The 24,115-nt window shown below is 49.6% G+C and overlaps 1 protein-coding gene across 5 annotated transcripts in view; it reads right to left on the reverse strand.

The window, feature by feature from the left end:
- Nucleotides 1-2,102: 2,102 nt before the first annotated feature.
- Nucleotides 2,103-24,115, reverse strand: part of LOC144178265 (paired box protein Pax-6-like) — a 174,237-nt gene continuing 152,224 nt past the window's right edge. For 3 of the 5 annotated variants that reach the window (XM_077705989.1, XM_077705986.1, XM_077705987.1), the window contains 3 exons: nt 19,399-19,719; nt 10,680-10,876; nt 2,106-4,802 (listed from right to left, as the gene is read on the reverse strand). In XM_077705989.1, coding sequence (XP_077562115.1) covers nt 4,548-4,802; nt 10,680-10,876; nt 19,399-19,719 — 773 coding nt within the window. In that variant the 3' untranslated portion in view covers nt 2,106-4,547. Of the gene's footprint in view, nt 4,803-10,679; nt 10,877-19,398; nt 19,720-24,115 lie in introns of all 5 variants that reach the window. The other 2 variants (XM_077705990.1, XM_077705991.1) reach the window with 2 other exon arrangements.

Consider the following 24,115-nt stretch of genomic DNA (forward strand, 5'->3'; position numbering starts at 1 on the left):
CAAGCGAGCGCTTGGCTCTGGAGCGTGCTGGCGACTTCTGCTGATAGCTGCTGGGTTAGAGATACCTTGCCATTGCGCGTGCGCGGATCTCGGACAGGGTCGGGCCGGTCGTTATTTTGCATGGGGTACTCTTATTTGCAGATGCCACAACCCACGAAGGGCGCTGGTCTTTCCCAGTTCCAGCCATGAGCGGTGACAGGCCAGATCATAGACGCGCCGTTTGGCGCGTTTATCACACACAGGCAGTTACGTAATCGCCTAAAGCAACGAGCGCCAATCTTCTGAATCTAAAGTGTACCAAACGGAAAGCACGCAACAAGAGTTCACTTCAGGGCGTCCGGTCAAACCTGTTGTGCGATTACGTAAGTCCCTGGGGTGATAATGCACCGCATCAAATTACGCACTGATCTCCGGTGTCACCGCTTACGGGTCGCACGCAGAAAAGAAGCGCCCGTTGCGGGTTGTGGCGTCTGCAAATTTGAGAGGCCCAAGCTGAACGACGACCGGCCAGGGCCTGTCCGAGATCCACGCACGCGCAATGGCAAGCTATCTCTAACCCAGCCGCTATCTGCAGATGTCGCCAGCATGCTCAGAAGCCGCGCGCTCGCTTGCCCTAGACAAGCCTGACGCGCACTGTACAGCAACTCCTTGCACCCAGAGCAAAGGCTCTCTGCTCACCTCATGGATTCCCGGACTAGGGAACCGCCCCCATTTCAGAAAGCTCAAATAAACGTCTCTCTCTCTCTCTCTCTCTCTCTCTATCTCTCTCTCTCTCTCTCTCTCTCTCTCTCTCTCTCTCTCTCTCTCTCTCTCGTGTGTTCGCTCGTGTGTGCGTGCATCGAGACGACCGCCCAGCGTCCCCGGCACATGTTGTCAAGCCAAGCATACCTATTTAAGGAGATTGGCCAAGATTAAGTAAATGAAACAAGCTCACACTGATAGCAGCAATGATTGGGTAAAGGTCGTTGCGGCAGCGAAGAAGAAGCAGATCGGCTGCAATCGTGGACTTAAGCCTTCGTGATGGTCGTGAAGGTTCCGTACAGCTTCGCTATACCTTCAAGCCTCACTGGTTAGTGTGAGCTTCTTTCATTTTTTTTTTGTCTTCGTGCTTTGAATCTTTCTTGAAGGCTTCTCTGACATACTTACATTGACTCTCCTCTTCTAATATTTCGTTGCGGAGGCTGCGGTAAAAAGCTTTGTGTCATCCTGGGAATCATTTTCAAGTAGAACTCTTTTACAAGGAGAACATGCATTCGGCCTTTTAGTGGATAGGGGTTTATTCCGTCATCGCCTGTAGTTTCCTCTCGTGCCTTCATCTCCTTAGGTGCCTTGTATGTAATGGCTCTAAGCTGTGCGAGTGCGAGCATATCTGGACGGGAAGCAAGAAGCAACTGGAACTTGGGCGAGCACCGAAGACAAAAAAAAAAAAGCGAAAAAAAAAATACAACAACGACCTGTCCTGTATTTTTTTTTTTCAAGACCCTGTATTCGTACATGGTAGAGCTGGTGCGCATACCACCTCTTATATTTCGGCTCTAATTACTTCACCTTCCAAGTTAGTCATGTCAGTGCTGTCCTCTGGCTTACCGTTAGCGTTTAAATTTGCTTAGAATAGAGAGTTATAGCAGAGCGGAGAACCGGTCCCGGTACACACTCTAAAAAATCGGCGCAGGTGGGCTTCACGACAACGCCCCAGAACGACCATTCAGCGTGCTTAGATGTGCGAATTTGGCGAATGACGAAGGCCAGCATGCGATTAAACGAAAAACTACGATCTGCGCTGTGACTACAGCGCACACGCACGCCTTGCGCTGTTGTCCCAGCGCAAATCATACTTTTTACTTTAATCGCATGCTGGGTCTCGTCATTCGCCAAATTCGCACATTTAAGCACGCTGAATGGCCGTTCTGGGGCGTTGTCGTGAAGCCCACCTGCGCCGATTTCTTAGAGTGCGGTACCCGGTACGTCTGCGCATGCGCACAACCAGTTTTTCCGACACTGCGCACGCGCACTAGCGCCGGTCGCCTACCGCGTACCGTACCGGGGCCGGTTCTCCGCACTGCTATAACTCTATTAACCGCTGCTTTCGCTATTTCATCGTAGTTATTTGAAATCCACTTCGGAGACTGGTACACGCTCTCTCGGTCTCTCAGAGTTTGTTGCCCGCTCGTCTTTAAATCGAAAAAGGCACAGCATCAGAGGAGAATATTTTATTCGCAAGGAGGGATGAACAATGGACGGAGTGGCAAAGTGAGTAGTACTCCACGCCAAAACAGTACAGCACCGGTCTGACATGCATGCAGGAAAACGAACGCCGCGCGGCTGGCATTGCGCTCCTCGCACATAAAGTTCAACAGGGTCACATTCGCTTACTTTATCTACCCGCGCCACCGTCATGCCCGGAATTATGTTCAATGAAGTATGAGCGCACCGCAGCAGCGACACATGCATGAACCAGAATCACGGCTGGAACTACGGACCCATCCACGCCCGCTTGTGTGTGTTTGCGTAACACGGTTGTGAAGAATGGCAATGCGAACATTTTAATTAATTCACGCTTTATCCTACTTGCATATGTAGGAGCCACATATGCGGACAGGCTTTCTGGGCAGCGAATGATTCCTGTTGCTTCGCTGCCCAGCGGTATCGACTCACAACATGAACACTTGCACACATGTCCCACGCGATTAGCTCAGGTGCCAGCCGAGTAACAAGCGCCGTTGCATGCATTTCTTAAAGCTTGGACGCGATCTGGTGTGACGCGCGGTGTAGGGAGAACTTAAGCGCTCTATGTAACGCGTTTAACCACTGGCTTCGCCCATTTTTCATCGCTCGGACGCACCGCGTATTTAGATGTGTAGCCAGACTTGAGGATGCCCGACGGTAAACAGCAATATGCGGTTGACGGCGCAGCTGGTCTATCGGCGGGAAAGGGAAATTGCGCAGAGGCACTATTGGCGGCCATCGAAGTACAGTTTAAGAGCACCGAGCCGTTAAGTACACATATATAGCTGGCCTTGAGATCGGCGCGAGACACTATCACAGCGATGTACACCGTCGGTGGTGGCCAGATCTGCCGTCGAAGGCGCCCCATCGGAGGGCAAGCTCTCTGGACGCGCCCACAAGGTCGTGCGCGAGATGCATGGGCGCGTATTATGGGGTACTGAACAGGTGTTGGGCGACCAACCTGCAAGTGGACAAAAGTTTACGGAACGCAAAGAGCAGCCACAAAAAAAAAACAAAAAAAAAAAAACAGGTTGGATAATTTCCAACCTGTATTTGTACGCGTACGGCCTCGTGGGACTTTTTTTAAAACGAGCATACATTGTCAGTATTTTAAATAGTAAGTGCGTCGGCGGGTCACTGCTGCACCAGAAAATGGTAACAGGGGACCTCCTAGAAAGGATGTTTAGGCCAGGGTGTTGAATCGCGACTAATTGTTAACTTCTGCTTACATTTAAGATCATCGGAAGATCTTTGATGCGTGCCTTGTGCATATTTGGCGTTTTTTTTTTCTTTGCAAAGCTGTATCAACGAGCGCGAAACTACACTTGATAGCGCCTGTTACACAGTGAAATATCGCCCCTATCGCGAAGGGAATTTAGATGATTATATTACCGACTGTCATTGAACTCATTGTGATTTCAAGCACCTTAAAACTGAACGTTTGGTGCTATGGCCTACAACCCACAGGCGTGCGCATAGGGCCTAGCCTCGAATTCGCGGGGAAGAAGGACGAGACGCTCACGCACACTTAAAGATCCACCAGTGGATCTTAAATTATTTTTTTTCACAGTGCAATGAATGATTTACGAAACCCTCAAACGCATGCACCAATCGCACACTTTTCTGACAACCACCGACGCACATAAACAATATTGCCCGACCACTGGACGGTGCGTGAAAATAATTTCCGTGGCTGCTCAGTGCGCCTCGGGAACCTTTGTGGTCGATAGCACTTTCAATGACAACGGACCACGCACACAGTAGTTCGCTGTTTCAGTCTAGTGCCCTTGCATCCATTTCGCAAGGTTCAACCGTCGCTCTGGGCCCGGCTTTCCGCGCTTGCGCAGACCGGAATGCCGGACGCAGAGGCGCTTAATTAACCGTAACAGCCTCGCAACACTGGGAGACGTGAGCACGGACACGTGTGTACAAGAGTGTTGCCTTTGGTGGGCACCACAGACACCACACGATGCAGGGGACTAGGGGCGAGTCTGCGGTGCCTTCTCCGGGAGCGCACTGTGGCTGACCCACGAACACGCGCGCACCGGGCAGTCCTGGACGAGTGGGCGCTCGGGTCCTCGTCGTGGCTGGAGGGCGGCCCGTGCTCCCGGTCCGAACCCGCGGCACGGTTCACAGTCACGCACACAAGAGTCCAGCACATTCGCGGCACTGTTGAGTGTAGTGCCGGTCGCTGAAATCACAGCTGGCCCCGCCGTTAGCCGGCTCGTCGGCAGTGTCCTTCGCTGGCCAGGAGTCGACCGATGCCTGCAGGCACGACGGCCCCGTTTGGTTGAGCTTCCACCGGGAGCGGACCACCCGCTTCAGCCGGTGAACTCGGGCGGCTGCTGGCGCGGCGCCGGGTTGGAGAAGGCCGAGTTCTCGCCACCCATCCTGGGTATGACCAGGGCCGCTGGTCTGGGCGGGGACAGGCGGCTAGCGAGCGGCGGCGTGGCCGGCGGAGGCTCCGGCGAGGACGGCACCGAGCTGCTTGGCGAGGCCGGCATTTCTGCTCCGGGCTTCAGCAGGTTCATGCGCTGGTGCCGCCGCCACTTCGCCCGTCTGTTGGAAAACCACACCTGTGTTGTCCGACAACGAACCGTTGGTATGCGCACGAGAGGCGCGCGCGCATGCACATGCAGCTGCGCGGCCGTGCGAAGAGAACTAACGCTAAAAGTATTCAATGTTACACTTTCAGCAAGGAGGTATCTCACGCTCTTTAAGCATGGTGTATTAGAGTACTTGATGTATTAGGGTACAAAAGAATGTTAAACACTACAGACAGATTGCGCGATCTTGCAGGATAATAACCCAATTTCCAGAGAAACTGAAAATTGGGTTATTATCTTGCGAGGGTTATTCTCCCATTTGTTATTGGGTTATTCCCCACAAACGGTCCGAACTATTCCACAAAATTAAAAAAAAATACCCACAAGTCACCTTTGACATCCCCATACAAGGTTGAAACTACAAAACTGAGCTGAAAATAGTACCTGCACAAAGTAATCTTCGCCCACACATCCCCCTGACCCTCCTCCACCCTCTTCTCTCCAAAAATAAACTTAGTTCTCCATTTAGTTTTCAACGACATGGGTAAAAAAATGCTCGTTCTTCGTAACATGCATATATATTGCTCTCTCCAGTGCTTGTATTAATATTTTTTTTCACAGGCCATGGTTAAGCCAGCCATTTTAGCCTTTGCACGCGCATAACCCTTAACGTAACTCACGCTTCCCACATACTCGCACCCGTCCACATTTAATTCGTTTAGGACAAAGGGCAAGCATTGTACGCTCATCGTATATTGCACATAAATAGGGTGAAAACGCGTGTTTAGTAGTTTTCCTCCAAAGTGCTTAATCGATCAACCTACAACACTGCAACTTTCACTGCGTTTAAAGGAACACTGGAAACAACTACCAAGTTGATTTCAAACAAAAGTCGGACCTTCCCATAGCCATTTTAGCGTTGATTTTGAGCCGAAAGCTGCCTTAATTAGTGAGAAATTGCTAATCAAACGCTTATTTAATGTTTTTGCGTCACGATATATCGGAGGCGTGCGAGTGTCATGTGTAGCTTTATAGAAGCAACCGAATACAACGCAACCCCGTGCGCTGCGGTTTGGTCAGTTTCGGTCAAATCACTCGCGCTTTCCCAAACTCCCGCGTCCTTTGCAGCTCCGGACCACTAAGCAAAATGTTCCTTAATTTGACCCGTGATGCTTTCTTGGAGAAAGCACATTGTACTTTAATAATCCTGTGAAAATTTGCCGGGTACGTGTGCGGGGCGGACACGCGTATGGATTCAACCTCATCCGCCGACTGGTTTAGTGCCGCACGAGGCGTTCGACGTCTCCCTTCTAAATAAATTCATTCCTTCATTCATTAAGGCCCCGCGAATGTTGGCATCGAACGAACCGCTCGTGCGTAGCTCGCACGCTTCCTCGAAAAGCGGTACCGCCGCCCCAAGTATGTACCAGTAGCGCCATCCAGCGGCAGCTAGGAAAGACGTTTCGCACACCAGACGATTTAAGCACTTCTGATGCAAGTTGTGCGGTATAGGCAGCGGCGGAGGCACCTGACTTTACGTTCTCACTACTTTCTACCTTATTTTCTGAAAAGAAAAGCTACGCGAAGGATGGCATATTCGTTTTTTCGGGGAGCTAATCCATCGATCTAGAGCAACTTGTATTTTGACATCAGTGTCCCTTTAACCACTCATCCCTCTTAACCTGCACTGATTTTCCCCCTAATATAAGCCCAATGCATCGTTTAGTTCTTTCATGGCGCCGAAAAACATGCGTACAGTGGTCTTGAGTAGTAATCTTGTCACACAAACAGCTTCGTTGTAAAGTTCGATGAAGAATCAAGGAAGAGCAAGCTTTCTACACAGATTGCTACTAGTTAGGCAAAAAATCTGCACGTGATCGAAGTCAGCAACAAATTTGTTTATGTATAGATAATATTTGTCTTTCAACAAGGCAAAGAGAAAAACAAAAGACAATTTAAAACACTGCAAAATATTTCCATAAAAACACATTTATCGCAATGACGTATTTAATATACACACAGTTCTTTAAAGTGGGCTCCACTACCGTAGACAAGTACATTGGTAGAAATTTTGCCACTGTACACGAATTCACTGCTGGAAATACATTTTTAAGACTTAATACAAGTGGTATTCTATAAAAATGTCAGCGCATAGGGCCTTTTCTTTAAATGCGTGTGCAAAATAAACGTACTTTAATACACCGTTTTTTAAAAGTTGGCTTCACTGCTATACATAAATGCGTTGCTGGAAAGAAATTTTTTGTGTGTCAATGTAAGCGGTCTTATATGAAAATATCAATACCCCAGGGACTTTTATTTAAAGCCTCCATAAGACCTTCGTTATCCCTGCGACGCGCTATACACCGAGTTCATTTAAAGGCGGCCTCGCTACTATACATAAACACCTTGGCGGGAAGGCGCTTTGAGGGGCAGTATAAACGGTATTATATGAAATTTTGAAGGCCGTAGGGCTCTTATTAATATCGCTTTCGAATGCGGCGAAAGCGTGACAGACGGAAAGATGGTTTCCTTCGTTAGGTCGGCATAGAAATGCTACGCGGTTACATTCCGGCGACAGAAAATGGTAATATTGCGGCAAATAGTCGTCGATTTGGCTATAATCAGATCTGGAATTGGTGAATTTAGTTCAAAAAAAAAAAAAACGAGTATGCATCCATGAGAACAATATGGCTACGTAACTACGACAGAATTGCACTGGCGTTGAGAAAAGACGTGATTTGGTGCGAAGTCTTCGTAAAGCATGTCATGCTGACGAGTATGAAAGGCTGGATGATGAGGCCTTGTCATGAACGAAGGGATGTCTGAGCGATGTTCACGTGCATAGAATCCTTGACGAGGAAGCTAGCGACGCCCCCAGCATTGAACGGGTAATAATAGCTACTTAAAGTCTGCTCGCGTCGATATGCCGCAGTGCCCGCCGTACAGTTCATCCGAATCCTGCGGCGCTATTAAAGGCGTTAGGCCACCTCGTAAGGTCAGAACGCTGCGAGTGGGGCAGCTCGCAAGTGCCTCTGCAAGAAACAACATCGCAAAAACACCGTTCTCTCCGTCGCGCACAACGGTACGTGTGTAGTTTCGGGTAGCCATCAAGAGGCCCGGACTGCTCTGTGACAGCTATTGCGCTGGATGCGCCGAGTTGCCAAAGTGGCCCCTGAAAGACCCTTGAATGGTTGGGCCGCGGCAAGAAATAGCTCCTCCGACTGAGCCGTTCCGCCGCAACGCTGGAGAGTCGTATCCCTCGCGGACGCACTTGCCGGCGAGCGGAGCACAGGCCGCGACGGGTGGCCCGCGGTCGGTCGGCGTCGGGAACGGTACGCGAGCGCCTCCATCGAAGGGGCTGACCCAGGACCATTTGAAGAGGCGCAGATCCATTTCCTCGGCCGCAGAGCGCCTCGCTTGCGCCGCGCGCCACGGGCTCCTTTGTCCCTCTGCCGCCGAGAAGCGCGCGGGACCATAACGACATCGTCGAGGCACGCCTGCACCTGGTTTGCTCTCGTCATTACCACGTGTACGTGAGCGACGGCGCTGGGATCGTTACCACGCCGAAAGAGGAAGCGGTCCTCATCGCCGCCGACACAGGTGCCTTCTTTTCTGTCTCGTTTTTTTCAGGGGGCAACGTTTGGTCCTAAACGGGCCGCGGCTTCTGGAATAAATGGGCGACCGTCTTCACATCGAGCGAGCACGCAGGAACATTGTCTTTCAACGTCTTTCCTTTTTGCCATTTTTTTTTTTATGGAAACGGGTGACCGAAATTTGCCTATCCTCTGGACCATTTGTGCGCGTAGGCTACTTCCATTCATGAGTGTGCCTCCGCCGGTTACTGTCTCGGCCTTTGTCCGGATCAAGAACGAGGAAGAGACATCCTGCAGCAGCCTCCCAGTCAATAAAGGAGCTGCCAGACCTGACGCACAGTCCGCGAAGGTTCCAGTAACAATTTTCAAATATAATAAGGATGATATTTTGCAAACCGCAGGGGCAAGTTTGATAACTGTCAGAGTGCATGTGCTTCGAAACTGCGTTACGGAATGAAGTCTGGCTGTCTTAAATTCAATCACAGCAACAACTACAGAAATTGTCACACAGTAAGGTATCATTTCTAATTGTTACACAAATGCAGCCAAGTTCTTTTCCTCGCAAGACACGTTGTTTGACTCCGCGCGACCCTTCACCCGGCGCGATTGAGCGGATGCCTGCCTGCCTGGCGGACAGGAAAGGGTCCAGAGGCGTCGCGGCCAAAGTTTTCGCGGGGACAAACTTTTCTTTCTGGCCGCGTGTTTCCGGCGGGCGACGTCGTCGACGCCGGCGCTGGGCGGAACAGGTTTGTCCAAGGCGGAGCAGCCGGGGAGGGGCAACGAACCGCGGCCGTTTTTCTTGCCGCCTGCCAAGAACAATTGACGCTTCCTGTCGAGGACGCCACCTCGACGCGGGAACTGGCGCGGAGCTCGGTGGTTGCGCGCGCACGGGCGCCCCCAGAGCAAGCAGCAGCAGCGCAAACGGGAGCCTGCCGACTGCTTCCGTCGGCTGCTAGATGGAGCCACGTGTCTCGTGGGAATTGCGCTCGGCTTCCACTTGACAGGACCAGCCACCGAGAGACGACGGGAGACAGCGAGCGAGAAAATGATGGGACCGGCTGCTGGCGCAGTAGATACGGTGACCTCGACGACTGGGAACAACCCCGAGATGGGAAAAAAAAAAAAAAAAAAAGGAACCGTACGCCAAGTGCGCTTCCCTGCAGTGCACTTAGTGACACGTGTCTGAGTTGCTCTGCTTGCGAGCTCTGGTCATAACTGTGGAGGTGGCGTACATACAATATTTGTCTGGCTAAGCACCCCGATCGTGGTAGTAAGCAACGCTGTGCAAAATTTGCCTTTACTATACCAATTACCGGCGTACGCGTAAGGGCTTACTATCACTATACTAGATTCCTTACTCCGCGGTCATAACTCCAAGCTAGACAGATATACGACTGTGCTTATTTATGTAACTGCACTAATTATGTTTTCCTCCATGCCTCGCCAGCCCCCCGTTTCGTACCTGCGAATAGGGTCGCACAATTGACCCACGCCGGAGGTGCTTTGGGTGAAATATGAAAATGTCTTGTCTTCGCCGACTTGTGCTGCGTATTATTTTACAAAGGTTTATAAGCTCCTTAACGACCTTTTTGCCGGAATTCTAGGTTAGTAACGTTTGAGGAAGAGGTCGATGTGGAGCTATGATAGTTTCAACGGTATCGACAAAACTAGGGACCAGACAGCGATTGGACGGCGCTCAATCTTGCTAACGGGACACATCCAAACACTATAAATTTCAATACGACATTATACGTGCGCCCGTGCCTTTAAGATCGATCTACCCGGGAAAAAAGAAACATGGCTATATCGAACACGTATTGCTTGCATGAAACTATACAAGCCTGTGTGCGCGCGATTCAAACTTACTTCCCGGTAATACAACGACACGTGTCTTACTCAAATTGAAATTCCCGTTCTCGTGAACACAGGTGCTTTTATGTCTTTGCACTTTCCACGGATTCATAAAGCGTAAGATTCACAAAATCACGGGTATTTAACCAACGCATTTTTCGATATGCTTGCGCTTATTTGGCCCACGGGTTCTGCATCAAACTGTTTTCACCAATCTGTTCAATCCACCGCCTGTGCCACTTGTTGCTGACAAAATTTCTATATTGAATATACTATATATGTTGTCTTAGTTTTCATAGTTATACATAGATTATAGTGTACAGTAGTTGAATACTTGTACGATAAAAATCTTACATTGATTCTCGCTAGGTTCCACAGTCGTGCAATAGCGCATTAAATGACAGCTGACATCACTGCGTAGTCTGTTAGATTCAGCATAGTGTGTAGGGAATATAACGCTCACCTGTACGCGTGCCTCGGAGAGGTTTGTCTTGGCGGCCAGGCGCTCGCGCGTGCTGACGCACGGGTAGTGCGTCTTCTCGAACTCCTCCTCGAGCACCTCTAGCTGGTCGGGGCTGAAGGTGGTGCGGTTGCGCCGAAACTTTGGTCGGTCCGCCGAGTCCGAGCTGCCGCCCTCGTCGCAGCCCCCGTCCTTGTCCACTGCGCGTGAGGGGGCGCTTGACTACTTGCACTCCGATCTCAGCACTCCACGAGACAGAAAACAGGCCAGTGAAGGGAGGCACGAGCAAACCCCGGGAGAAATGTGCTCGACGCGCGTTTTGAAGCCTTAAATCCTACGAAAGCGCGAATAATAAAAAAAAAAAAAAACTGCGGTTGATTCCTCTGTCATAGGAATCGGTAAAACATGAAAGTTAAATGCGCAGCGAAATCTGCAGTTGAGCATGATTTGCGGCTCGGCGGCTGTATTGTGGGTGTGCTTATCGAGCGACGTCCTGCTGGCGGGTTTCTTGGGCAAAGGTGTACTGGCGTCCTTTCCGTGACGGATATGACGTCAGTGAAATCTTGGTGTATGCCGGTATAAAACACTGTCGTGTTAAAATATGAAACCATATAACAACCCTAAGTATTGATTAAGTACTGGTCAGCTTAAATTTAACTACAATTTTACTACCTCATATTCTTTTTATTCTACCCTAAGTATAACGCACCGATGAAGATGATGATTTCTATTGGTTTCCCCTTTGTATCGGGGTGATGACATGTCATCTTACCAAAAAAGACTAATATACCTATGTTTTACACTTTTGGTTCAATACTAGCGCTGCTTAGGGCAGGCACAAAAAGCTTATTAGGCACAAAATACTTTTTTTTTCTGTTACAAGAAGTAACTGTCCTAGGCAATATTCCCCTCTCTGCTTTTCGTCCACCAGCATTCTAATCTTCTTTTCGTCCCCTCGACAGCCTTGAAGTTAACTTCCTCTGTGATACCTTTAAATCCTAGGGCTTCTGACAGCCCAATATTCCCTTCATGTAGATTTGGATGGATACCCTCACATTCTAGCACGATGTGCCGCATAGTTTCTGTTTCTTTTCCGCAGACCACGCATACCCCATCATTTTGTGAATACTTCCCCACAAAACTCTTAGTTCGCAGGCAACCTGCTCTAGCCTCAAAAAGCAAAGCACTGCCCTGGGAATTATCGTAGAAATTTTCCTTTCTGATGTTCATCTTCTCAGCCCTGTACATCTCTAACGACGTTTTGGCTTCCATTTTTTCCCTCCATTTATTCGTTTCAATCTGCCTTGCCTCTTTTTTGGTTACCTTGGCTGTTTTGGATTCCCCACTGTTCTTTCCGTATTTCATCGTTAGCCTTCTAGTCTTTCTTAACCACTGCGTGTCCACGCTTTTCAAGTATAGGTACCTAAAAACCTTAGCTGCCCACCTTCGTTGATCCATTGCCCTCAACCTCATCTCAAAGCATATTTTACTCTGAGCTTCTCTAACTTCAAACGACGCCCAGCCCATATCTCCCTGAACTGCTTCGTTAGTTGTTTTTCCATGCGCGCCTAAGGCCAAACGTCCTACCGTTCTCTGGTTTACTTCAAGGCCTGATAGAACGTCTGATTTTAAGCAGAGTACAGCATTCGCAAACGTGAGACCCGGAACCATTACTCCTTTCCACATTCCTCTTACTACTTCATATTTGTTATACCCCCACAGAGCTCTATGCTTCATTATAGCTGCGTTTCGCTTTCCCTTAACCTTAAGTTGCTCCTCGTGAGTACTTAAGTAGCTATCCCCTTCGTTTATCCACACTCCCAAATATTTATATTCCTTGACTCTAGGTAATTCGCCTTGCTGGATAGACACTACGTCGGTGGTAGCGTCATTGAAAACCATTATTCCTGATTTTTCTGCACCGAAATTTAACCCGAGGTCAGTGGCTTCCTGGCCGCAAATATTTATTAGCCGCTGCATATCGGTTTGGTTATCAGCTAAAAGAACAATGTCGTCTGCGTATAACATTCCCGGAATATGCTGTTGTACCACTTCGCCTTGCAGCATATGGGTTAGGCTAAACCCTACTTGACTTTCTTCCAGTTTCTTTTCTAACCCTGCCATGTAAAGCATGAACAGTATTGGGCTCAAAGGGCATCCCTGTTTCAGTCCCCGATGGATGTTGACCTGCCGGGCGCATTTCTGTCCTTCCCAAGTAAGGTGCACTCTATTGTCTTTATAGATTGCTATAAGGAACTGTACTAACTCGTCATCTAATCCCTGGAGTTTCAACATTCTCCACAGCCATTCTCTGTTTACGTTGTCATATGCCCCTTTAATGTCCAAGAACGTAATCCATAGCGGTCTATTCTGTGCTTTCGCAATTTCAATGCTTTGCGTTATCACGAACAGATTGTCATCCAGTCGCCTGTCTTGTCTAAATCCATTCTGCAGTTCCCCAAGTATTTCATTTTCTTCCATCCATGCTTGAATTTCTGATTTTATCGCCTGCATTACGAATCTATACACCACTGACGTTACTGTGAGTGGTCTGTATGACTCAATACTGGCTTTGTCTCCTCTGCCTTTATATATTAAATTCATCCTACTTTCTAACCAGTCCTCTGGTACTTGTTTGGTTTCTATTACCTTATCTATTGCCCTCATAAACGATTCCTTACTTTTAGGTCCAAGTAGGTTTATCAGTTGCATTGGTATTCCGTCCGGGCCCACTGCTGTCTGAGGGGAAACCTTTTGCTCTGCTTTTTTCCAATCAAGGTTGCTCAAACTTATTTCCCTTTCCGCAGTCTTTTGTGGCGCTGATGTTATCGGTGCAGGTTTCCCTACCACTATTATCCTAAACTTCTCACTAATCACTCTATGAATATGCGCCAACGCGTGCTCTCCTTCTAAATGTTCCCCCTCCTCATCAATCAGGAATTTTTGATGGTTATCGTTTTTTGAGCTTAGTGATTTTACATGGTTCCAAAACTTCTTGGATGCGCTTTTGTCCTTCTTCCGTATTTCTGCCATCCATTGTTCGCTTTTCTGCTTGATCTTCGCTTGCACCATTTTCTGCACTTCTAGTTTTTTCCCACGGTAGACATCCCACTTTTCCTTCACTACCTCCGGTTCCATACTAGTTCTTTTTGCTTCTCTATGTTCTCTCGACGCCTTTCTTCGCTGGTCGATAGCCTCTTTTATTTCCTTATTCCACCAGCTTCTCGGCTTTCTCTTCCCTTTCCATCGGTTTCGTTCCTTTTCTTTCCTTTTCGTTCGTTTTGTACGCACCCTTCAGTACAAAAGGTTGCTTCCCCGCAAGAAGACCCTGTGTGCAGGGGTGCACCCTTTACAGGCCGCTTACTTCATTGTACTGGCGTCATTTCCGTTACGCATATGACGTTATTCAAATCTTTGTATCCGGGAATAAACCACTTTTGCGGTAAAAAAAATAAGCCAGACGTAGCGCCAGAAATCGGGAGATAAGGAGACAGCTATGCTGAAACTAAGGTATAGAATATTCTAAGCCATATTAAAATGATATTAGGGGGTACATTCGGGTACATATTAAGAACGACAAAGGAAGTTGCCTTTGCACCTCATCACTGCAGCCGGATAAAGCGTGCCAATTCTGTGTCATGTGCATATCAAAGGCACAATCTCAAAGGTGTTGCATGCAATCGCAAAGGATGCAACCGCAGTGGTGTTCGCGCGTGACAATCACAGCGGTCGCAAAATCATTCGCATAGTTATTCATGACTCATGGACTCTCTCTGCGCACACACTACCGACAGCGACGCATCAACGTGCTCGGACACGGTCTGACTTTCATGCGCCGTCTAAGCGTCAGGTTCACAGAGGCACGCTGTAGTATACGTATGTGGGAGCCTGATGACATGAGCGATGCATTATCGCGTGACATTTTCGCGTGATGAGCGGCCCCTGGAGGATTAAACTCTCCGGAAAACGGCAACGCGATATGGCATGGAGCTTCGTTAATACGAACGCCAATCGATAAGCGCACGATAATTAGCCATAAAGGAGTGCGACCACTGACTGTATTTTATTTTCTAGGTATCTGTTATAAACAGCCAGAGAATCGGAAGGCCGCACAATGTATACTGCCATATAAGCAAGCCTGGGTCGCATGTTCGTTGACGAAGCAATTTGGGCGCAATTGTCATCATCGTATTCATCGACATTTGCACAGTCAGCATTGCATAGTTGTCAGAGGTGCGGCAGTTAATGATGAGGTGGGAAGAGTCAGGCACATAGAACGTGGTCAGTGCCGGAAAATACAAGATTCCCTGCGTTCGCACACCTTCTAAAAGATGTCGAATTGCGTACCTTACGTGCTGGTTGTTAAATGTGTTTGTCAGGGAGTAAGTTGCCTATAAAGGTATTTAAAGTGAAGAAATTCGAGTAGACCACATAGGGAATGTATCAGGCTGCTAATCAGTATCGCTTATCGCGAAATGCGATCCTACTAGGCACGTGATGAACTTTAAAGCAGCGCAACAGGACAGCGCTTGTCTAATAGTGTTACGCTGATATACCCTTAAGCCTGCTGTACAGTACGAGATGGCATGAAAGTTTAAAACCCTCCTAAGACGTTGAAGAAAACTGTTACACGCTCTCCTTCACAAAGTGGTAGGAGAACGTTCAGTGACGTCAGAAAGTTGGACTTCTTGGTTTAGCAACGCCACCACTCCCCTTTCCCCCTCTTTTTTTTTTTTTGATCATGTGTGTATGTTCTGTTCAGTTACCGTGCCAGAACGGTGTCTCGTTCTGGCGTGGCACCGCGAAATAATTCACAGGAAGTGTTTGATTCATCGTGGTGTGCTAGCACACACACCCAAGGCTCGTCGCTACCCAGAGTTGCGCGTTTGAGGCTCGTGTTGCTGGGCGGACCTTCCCTCCAGAGATGTAAACTCGCGCATGCGCGTTCAGGGTCTCACGCGCCAGCGAAATCACGTCGAGCGCCGAGGCGGGCCAAATAGTTTAAGCCGAGTGTTCTCGAATGTCCGTACGCGACAGCAAAGAGAGAGGGTGGTGTCAGCAGCGTCGACACTGGAAGACGGTCCCCTCTCCCTCTCGCCCGCACTCAGCGGTATATCACTCAGCGCTCACAATTGCCCGTGCAGCCTACAGACGGGCTCGTTAAAGCTAGATTGGGCGCGAAAAGCCGCTGCACGCCCGAAGCGCTTAGCCGGTGCAGCTGCGGCACGACTTCGATTTGGGCGATGCCCGCAACAGCTGCGCGCGCGAGGATTGACTCGGCGGAGTCGCCTAGTCATTGCGCTTAAGGGTCCGCGCACAAGGACGACGCGCGCGCGCCGAGCTGCGCAGGGGCAGGCTTGTCGCGACGCCGTCACGCGCGCGTGCCTGCCGCCGATCACGACGTCGGGGACCGTAAATCTGCGCGCCTCGACGCCGAGCACGGCTTATTGGTGGGCCTGCCCAGAGGCGGAAAGAAGCCACTTTTTTCTGCCCGTAGAGACCGCCCCTTGGCCCCCTTTACACGCTACGGGACCTCGTTAAGTTGGCACATTCGGGAAACGGGTCTTTTCTCAGAACGCTGTCAAATCACGGCCGTGTTCGCGAAAATTGCCGCGCAAACTCGTTGCTGCACGTTGCAGGGCTAATTCGTCCCTTTCAAGGCACCCATAAGCAATTAGTTTGCCGGAACAGGGATAACAACTTCTAACTTTGCGGGAGGAATTTAAGTAGATGTGAGGACCCTTCGACGTACAGAGAGTTTATCTAAGTGTATTGAAATACCACTAGAACCACATTGGCCTCAGATAGGTGACAGCAGCGAGTAATCTATTCTAAATGACACTTAGGTGTAGACCAGAAACCGGTGATTTCATTTGTTACCAGAAGTACGTTACTTCCAAGCTCTCAGCCACGTACTTACTTTAAAAAAGCCAGTGAAAATCCCATTACGTCACATTTGCTTCGTCCGGAATGCTCTTGCTATACCTCTCTTGCTCTTGCTCTTGCTCTTGCTCTTGCTCTTGCGCCTGCCCAATGCCAAGGCCACGTAAGCAAAGCTTACGTGGCCTTCCTTGTACGCGTGGCGCGGCTCAGCGTTGTAAAGACCACGATGGTAAGAACTTTTCTTTTTTTTTGCAAGTCGTTCTGGAGTATCCCGTCCAGCTTGCGCTCGAGGGCAGTATATTTCAAGCTTTGTAATTTTCACTCCCCTGCAGTCAAGGGCTGCTCTTTTTGAACTACGCGCATTTCTCTTGTCCGGTCAGACCGTGGGAGCCGTTATTGCGTCGCTCAGTCCACGCGGTTTCCGTCATGATTAGCGTTTTCCGGCTCGCCTTACTTGATTTAACGCAACCTAACTTAGCCTAACCTTCAATGCAGCCTGAGTGCCGCTCGACTAGTGTATGGAAAGGAAAGAAGATAAAAAATAGACAAGTAGAAACTTGTCAAATTCTGAGACATCCCAGTCCTTCGTAATGATGCAGCTCTGCCATGGGAGGGGACCCCTTGCGAGGCTCCATATCCATGTTTGCACTGCGCTTGGAGAGGGGGTTGCACATTTTACATTTTTATGAGTACATGTCGAGGGGGGCGGGGGGTGGAGGGTGAATCTGACTTTACCACTCACGCGCGTTTGTCGCCGCATTCGTCACCGATCCCCCAGGAGATGGGGACATCGCTTCCTGGCGCAGTTTAGGGGAAAAAAAGTGCTTCTGCGTCTTTCCAGGTATCGAACAGTGCTGCTATGACGAAGAAGTAAGCCAATTTCAAGCCATTGGAGCTATGTACACGTACCGATTTAATATGCTTCCCCGCAGTAACACCGTGTGTGCAGTGATGCACCCTCTACAGGCTACCTGCGTGGTCTGTCTTTAAGGCAGAGAGCCAGAAAGCTGGTCATTGCTCTTGATTTCATATGCTTCACCATGCGTGCAGTAATTCATTCGTTACAACATATATACGAGGTTTGTTGTGAGGTCAGAAAGCAATCAAAACCAGTAACGGGGTCTAAAGAATGCTCTCGCATCAATGTATGATTGTCATATTTTTTTCGTATGTCCTGAGCGACCGTTACATGAAATTGCGAATTTTGGCAGATAATGATTTACACGCGTGTTTACGAGAGTAAACGGACATGGAATATTGATTTCTTCAAAGGCACACAGATAAAACGTTTTATTTTGAACCATTTGGAACCAAATCCCATATGTTTCGAATGATTTACAATGTTCACTCGCGCCTTTAAAGGGTGCTTTGCCTGTTAGACATTTGTGTATTTTTAGGAAGCCGGACTAAAAAATAATTGATGGGCCGAACCATTACTTAGGCGGCTATTGCGCCGCGAAGTTGTTTCGGTATCACTTGGCTGCAAAGTTACAAAACAAAAGTCCGAAGGCACCTGAACAATTCTTCTGGGTTGTGAATGCGAAAACATGAATGTCAAGTTGAACGCCTAAGACTCCTTGCTTCCGCCTCGCATAGTCAAAGGGCCTTGCAATCTTGCCCCTTACGACGCTTGGCTTTGCGGTCAACGCTTTAGGGTGGTTGCTATCTACCTCCTACGCGTTGCGCCACCGCTCGTTCCTGCTGCCGCGTAATAGGAGAGTTGAGGACAACGGAACATTTGGTATGCTTGTCTATTTCCTCGTATGGTTGCGGTCTTCCGCTCCCTTCATCTGAGCTGTACTGCCGAGTTTAAGCTTGTGCTATGGAATGTAGTGTGCAATGAAACCTTCATGTTGCGCCCGTTTTCCCCAGCACAATTTCTGCACACGAAATTGCGAATTTTGGCAGATAATGATTCACACGTGTGTTTACGAGAGAAAACCGACATGTAATATTGATTTCTTCAAAGACACAGAGATAAAACATTTTATTTTGAACCGTCTGGAACCAAATCACATATGTTTCGAATGGTCTGGAGGTTAAACAGCTTAGCTGTAAAATTGTATTTAAGATAATTTGCCTCAGGACGTTCATATTTTCGTCACGTCACATGCGAGGGGGTGACTAACGAGGCTCGTAATGCCCTTTAGTGGGCGACAAACATTAACTACCACGTACAGGGGGCACTAAAAGAAATGCGAACAACGGAGCGCACAGCCTCCGACGCATGCTGCACCGTCTGGCTGAAAATTCGGTAAACTGCGCGCATGCGCACTACTTCGAGAGCGTTTGAGAGTGTGGCCTACACTTATGGGAAATGCTTGATCAAGAAGCGACTCCGGTCGTTTATTTTGAGGCGCTTTTTCACGCTGCGTCGCCACTGAGCAGGATGATCGTTGAAGGGCATCATGCTAGCTGCAATCAACCTGCCGCGCCCTTGGCTCCTGAATGTAGTAGATAAGAGGATGCTCAGTGGCGACAGAGCGTAAAAAGACGCCTCAAGATAAATGACCGACGTCACTTCTTTATCAAGTATTTCCCCTAACAGTAGGCCACACTCTCAAACACTCTGAAACAACTACGCATGCGCGCAGTTTACTGACAGTGCAGCCAGACGGTGCGGCATGCGTCCGAGGCTGTGGACTCCGCTGTTCGTATTTCTTTTAATCCCCCCTGTACTGTGCGAAAGTTTCCCCTAAAGGCGAAAGGGTTGACCGTAAATACTGCTCGCAAAAAAAAACAAAAAAAAACAAATTCGAGTAGCATTTTCGTTAGATTGGATGCAGGCTGTTCGTGGCGCGTCTGTCCGGAGGCGTCATAGAGATAGGGGTATACTCACGGTCGTCGGCCGTGCGTGCTCGGAAGGCCAGTGCGCTGGGGTCCGGGCTCGAGTTTGCGGGGCTCGAGCCGATGCCCGCCGCGTGCGGGGGTCCGGCCACGGGTGCGGCGAGGAAGGGCGACCAGAGGGCGGCGGGGTTGCCCGCAGCGGCTGCCGCGGCCGCGGCGGCTGCGGGCGAAGGCCAGGGCAGTGTGGCGTACGGGTGGTACATGGAGTAGCCCGCGGCGCGGGCGAACTCGGCTGCGGCGCGCTCGGCGGCGCGGTTGCGGAGGATCCGGTTGATGGAGCTCACGCTGGGCGCCGTGTTGTTGCTGCACACGCCTGCAGGAGATAGACAACGGATACGGTTGCATGTACACGCGCAGACGACTTTCCCTTTCGTATGCAATTGTAACACAATTGAAGTGTTCTAGTGTGCAAATTCGATGAATGACGTGGCCGAGCATTCAATCTGAGGGAAAAGGGACATCTGCGCCAGTACACTGCGCAGTGCAAAACCCTTTAACGCCTTGCGTGTTGTCCCTGCGCACTGTTACAATTCAGCGCGCCGCTTCGCACTGTGCGCGTGCTAAAAGTTTGGTGTAGCGCGGGGAAGTTTCCTGTGTTGCAGCAAAGCCCGCCCACCCTCAACAAATATCGACAAGCCGCTGCATGTGTGCCGCACGGGACCTTGTAGGCAGCGATTCGCGCCCGCGAGAGTAGCAAAAAAAAAAAAAACTGGTTCTAGCGGCGTCGTGTTGAGACTTCACTCTGCCAACAGACTCCTCCCACTGAGATCTCCTCTCCCCCCTCTCTTAAACTCAACGTGCGCTGGCTATCACGAGACCAAGAAAGGGTATTCTTGTGTGTGTGTGTGTGTACTTTGCTCGGGCCATGCGCAAAGCCCTGGAAAGGCTGTTTGTCCGGTGCCGCTTCTGTGTATAAATTCCGCCCTTTCGGTGGCTCCTATCAGTCGGCATTAGGGACTGAACTGAGAGCGTCGCACTGCCCGTTGACTGCCATGCAGTTCCTGTATCGTCGCGGTTCATCCCTCTCCATGCAGTAAAACACTTAGGTTATACCCTCGGCTCTTTGTCGTCAACACCGAGGCAGCTCTGCAGCTCGCCGCTTGTTCCCCACGCTACCACTACATGGCGGAGGCGACGGAGCTCGGTACGGGGTCGCCGTCGCCAATGTAACAGCACAGGCATTTTTTAAAGTCAGATCATATGTTGGCCTTCGTCATTCGCCGAATTTGCCCACTTGGTCACCTCAATCAGTAATTATTCTGGGGCGCGGTGGTGGAGACGACCTAAGGAGACTTCTTAAAGTGTATGTCGCGCTTTGAACCTTATCAATACCTTGCGTGACACTGATAAAAAGAGCTACCTCTCCGGCACCTTTGTGTTCCTGCCTCGGGCATCTAAGCGGACTGCCTGGGTGCGAGTGCACGTAGTCAGTTTTTAGATGCGAACGCATCTCATTCACTCGCCTTGTCCCTGCATCCATCCGGCGTTGTCGGCGTTGTCGGCGTCCACCCATCCCCCATTCTCCTCGCCGCGCCAGCTGCGCTCTCCGCCGCTCACCCCCTCTCCTCTCTGATAGCGAACACTCTCTCGCGAGGGGCATTGGATTGGATTGGATTGGCTTGGCTTGGATTTGGATTGGATTAAAGTGGATTGTGTTGGATTGTGTTGCGTCATAGCTGCGGCAGACGCACTGGCGTCGGCGCGTCCCCTCACCGTTATGCGTGCTATAAAACGCGGTGCCTGCGCCGCTCCGCTCCATCATTCCAGCGCCGTTCCTCCGCTGTCCAACGCTGCAACGTGAACCCCCTATGCGTCGCATCTACATAGGGGTTCCCGCGAGGGGAGGTGGGAGTTTTTTTTCTTTACAGCAACAGCGTGTACGCTGTTCCCCCAGAATGGTTATATGGTTTGCGCCGACAGAAAATACTTTATGGCAAAGCCAACTATCTCGTGAATGCTCGGTAGCTCTCAATGTATTGTAGATATTATAGAAAAAGAGACATCCCGCAATAGGCCGCTAAGAAGACTTTATCATAACGCTGAGTTTTTTACTTGCTACAATGAATCAGTACGGTGTAAATTCGTAACAATTCGGTATTCCCGTCTGCTGCCAATGCATGGACTTATACGGCAGGAGTACGGTTACAAGAAAATTGCTACACGATCATGTTTTATCAGAACTACGTCTAACCAAATTATATCACGTTAAACTGGTAAAACGACTGCATAACAGTAGGAAGTTTTGTCGGTGGGTTTCGTATAGTTAACTATCAGTCAGAGTTTTAATACAAATAACAGGAAGCCGCATCTCCTGGGCCATTCCAGCAACACCACAAAATCCCCGTGAAGCAGACAGCCCCATCTTTGCTTGCTAGGATAAACCTGTAGCCCTTCAAATGCTTATTTTTACCGTAATCATCCGCAGATAAGCCGCTTCTCAAGTATATACCTTGTTTTATTCGTGAAATCGAACCACCTCACACAGGGCCGACCGAACACATATGCAAACCTGTTTTTTGGGGGGCCGCATGTCGGTCTTGAGAAAAAGTATTATTCCTGCAGCGAGCCACCCGACGTAATGAGACGAAGATGTACTTGCCAAGTACTTCGAAGCTTCACGCTGGTAGAGCAGGGACGAGAGACGAAGCGCGTTGTCGTTCTACAGGAAATATCAATCGCAACATGGCGCGTTGGCGCTGGGACAATACAAAGTTACGGTGTTGTCAATGGTGCAGCTTCTATATCAAAAGAGACCGCAAAACGGACGAAGATCTTTCGGATTTTCTGCCGGGAATAAAACTGATAATAGCGTCTTGGGAGCTGCAAACGACGTGGCTGTCCCTGCTTATTCTACCCGAGTTGAACCACCTCCTTCTACCCAGTCCAGTAGAGACGGCGCTTGAGCGTCACTTAAATGAACCTACGCCGAGCAGTGGCCACTTGTAAGTTCGTCAGTCAGCTTCCGATAGGGACACTCAGCTAACACAGCCGTGCGGCCGGCGCGGCCCGCGCTTGAGACTACACAGCCACCGAGGAAGCGAGCGGAAGAGAGGAGCCGTTGAAGGGCGTTAAACTCGACCTTCGTCTGAGGCAGAAATAAAAAGAATAGGACTCGGAGGCACAAATGCAGGAAACGAATGTAGAAAGGTAGCCAGTGCCGCCTCACAAGAGTCGTCTCTCTGCGGGCACAAGAACAAAAAGCCCAAGTGTAGCCACTGGTAAAATGTCTCTGCCGCCGAACTCCAGGCAGCGCGCGCAATTGAGATTCTCCGGGCGGACAGCCATAAAAACAGCCCCTCAGATTACGAGCCGGTCTATACGCGGCCTGCCTCGAGCACATCGCCGGTATTTTGGCAACGCGTGAAGCGACGATCCCATGCGAACCCTCGCGCGCACCGGCAGCCGATTCCCAGGCTGCGCGGTATAGCGCCGCGCCGAGTGCGTGCATTGTTCGCGTCGGCATCATCAACCTGCAACCGTCGTGTTTGACACGCCCGCGCTGACCCAAAGGTGGCGTGAAAGACATCGATTTGGCAACGCTCCTTTGTGATTCTGGAGGGCACGCGTTAGATAGATAGTCTCCGCACAATCGGCTCTGTCCGTGCTCCCCGCTGCGTGGATGCTGCCTGCACTGTTAGGCGGGAAGTTCAAAAAAGAACCGGAATGTGATATGCCTGTTAACTCAGTGAATAACTAGTGGAACCTCGAATACGCGGAAGAATGGTGTGAGCGTATCCGTCGTATACGAGAATTTACGCGTAGTTATTACCACGGCTCGCTCTCCGACGCTTGTGATTTACGAGAATGAAAGCAGGAAAAAGGTAACGATACAATTATTTACTCACTGATTTCGTCATAACACCGCAAGCGTTTTTCTGAGTGGCTCTCAGTTGTTCCGCGTGCTTCCGGGGGACAAGATGGCTGCATGTGCATTGGCAATTTTGACATTTCATGACGTTTTTTAACGGCGCCAGTTACCACTTCCACCGGTTTCTTGGCTTCCCATTACTTCAACTTTATGGCTGGCGTGAAGTAGTTGGGGGTAACGTACCGAGCATGACGATGTACTTTTGAACTTTCAGTTGGTCTTCTACAAAATTACCCCGTGCGTATAACGCCTCCTCCGGTCCCCCAGCTCTGATTGTTCGCATTGTGACGCTGTTACACGACACCATGAGATTATCGAGTATGTATAGCGGAACGCAGGAAAAGCTGCTGCTCAGCGGTGTAAGACGAGGTTTAAACGTCCTTTCGCTCTCACCTCGTTCCTTCCGCGTGCTTCTTAACACATATGCCTCGTGCAGTGAGCGCCGGGTCTACCAAACAATGCTAAAAGAACAACTGGGAATAATTTATAAAAATAGGCGACTTTAAAGCGACAGACAACTGATTTGTGTGGAGTACAAGTCCTTCACCTCGTATGAAAGCCAGCGTTTTATATATTAGGATAACCGCAAGGGACTTTTATATAAATAGACCGAAATAAGTTCAATTTCTCACTACCATTTCTGAAATCTAAAAGGCGGTGCCATGTAGTGTCTAAACATAGACACTACTGTTGGATCCGTCGACCCCCGGGGACCAGAATCAAGCGTCAAGGGGGCAGAGAAGCGACCATCGAGGTCTGTGTTCAATGGAACGTCGAGCGGAAAGAGTGAGGAGGAAGAAAACCGAGACATGATGATGATGATGATGATGCCAGTTAAGAG

The sequence above is a fragment of the Haemaphysalis longicornis genome, unplaced genomic scaffold (genome assembly GCF_048455015.1).
Source record: "Haemaphysalis longicornis isolate Haplotype H1 unplaced genomic scaffold, Haemaphysalis longicornis Haplotype H1 scaffold_4, whole genome shotgun sequence".
Classification (NCBI taxonomy): Eukaryota; Metazoa; Arthropoda; class Arachnida; order Ixodida; family Ixodidae; genus Haemaphysalis; species Haemaphysalis longicornis.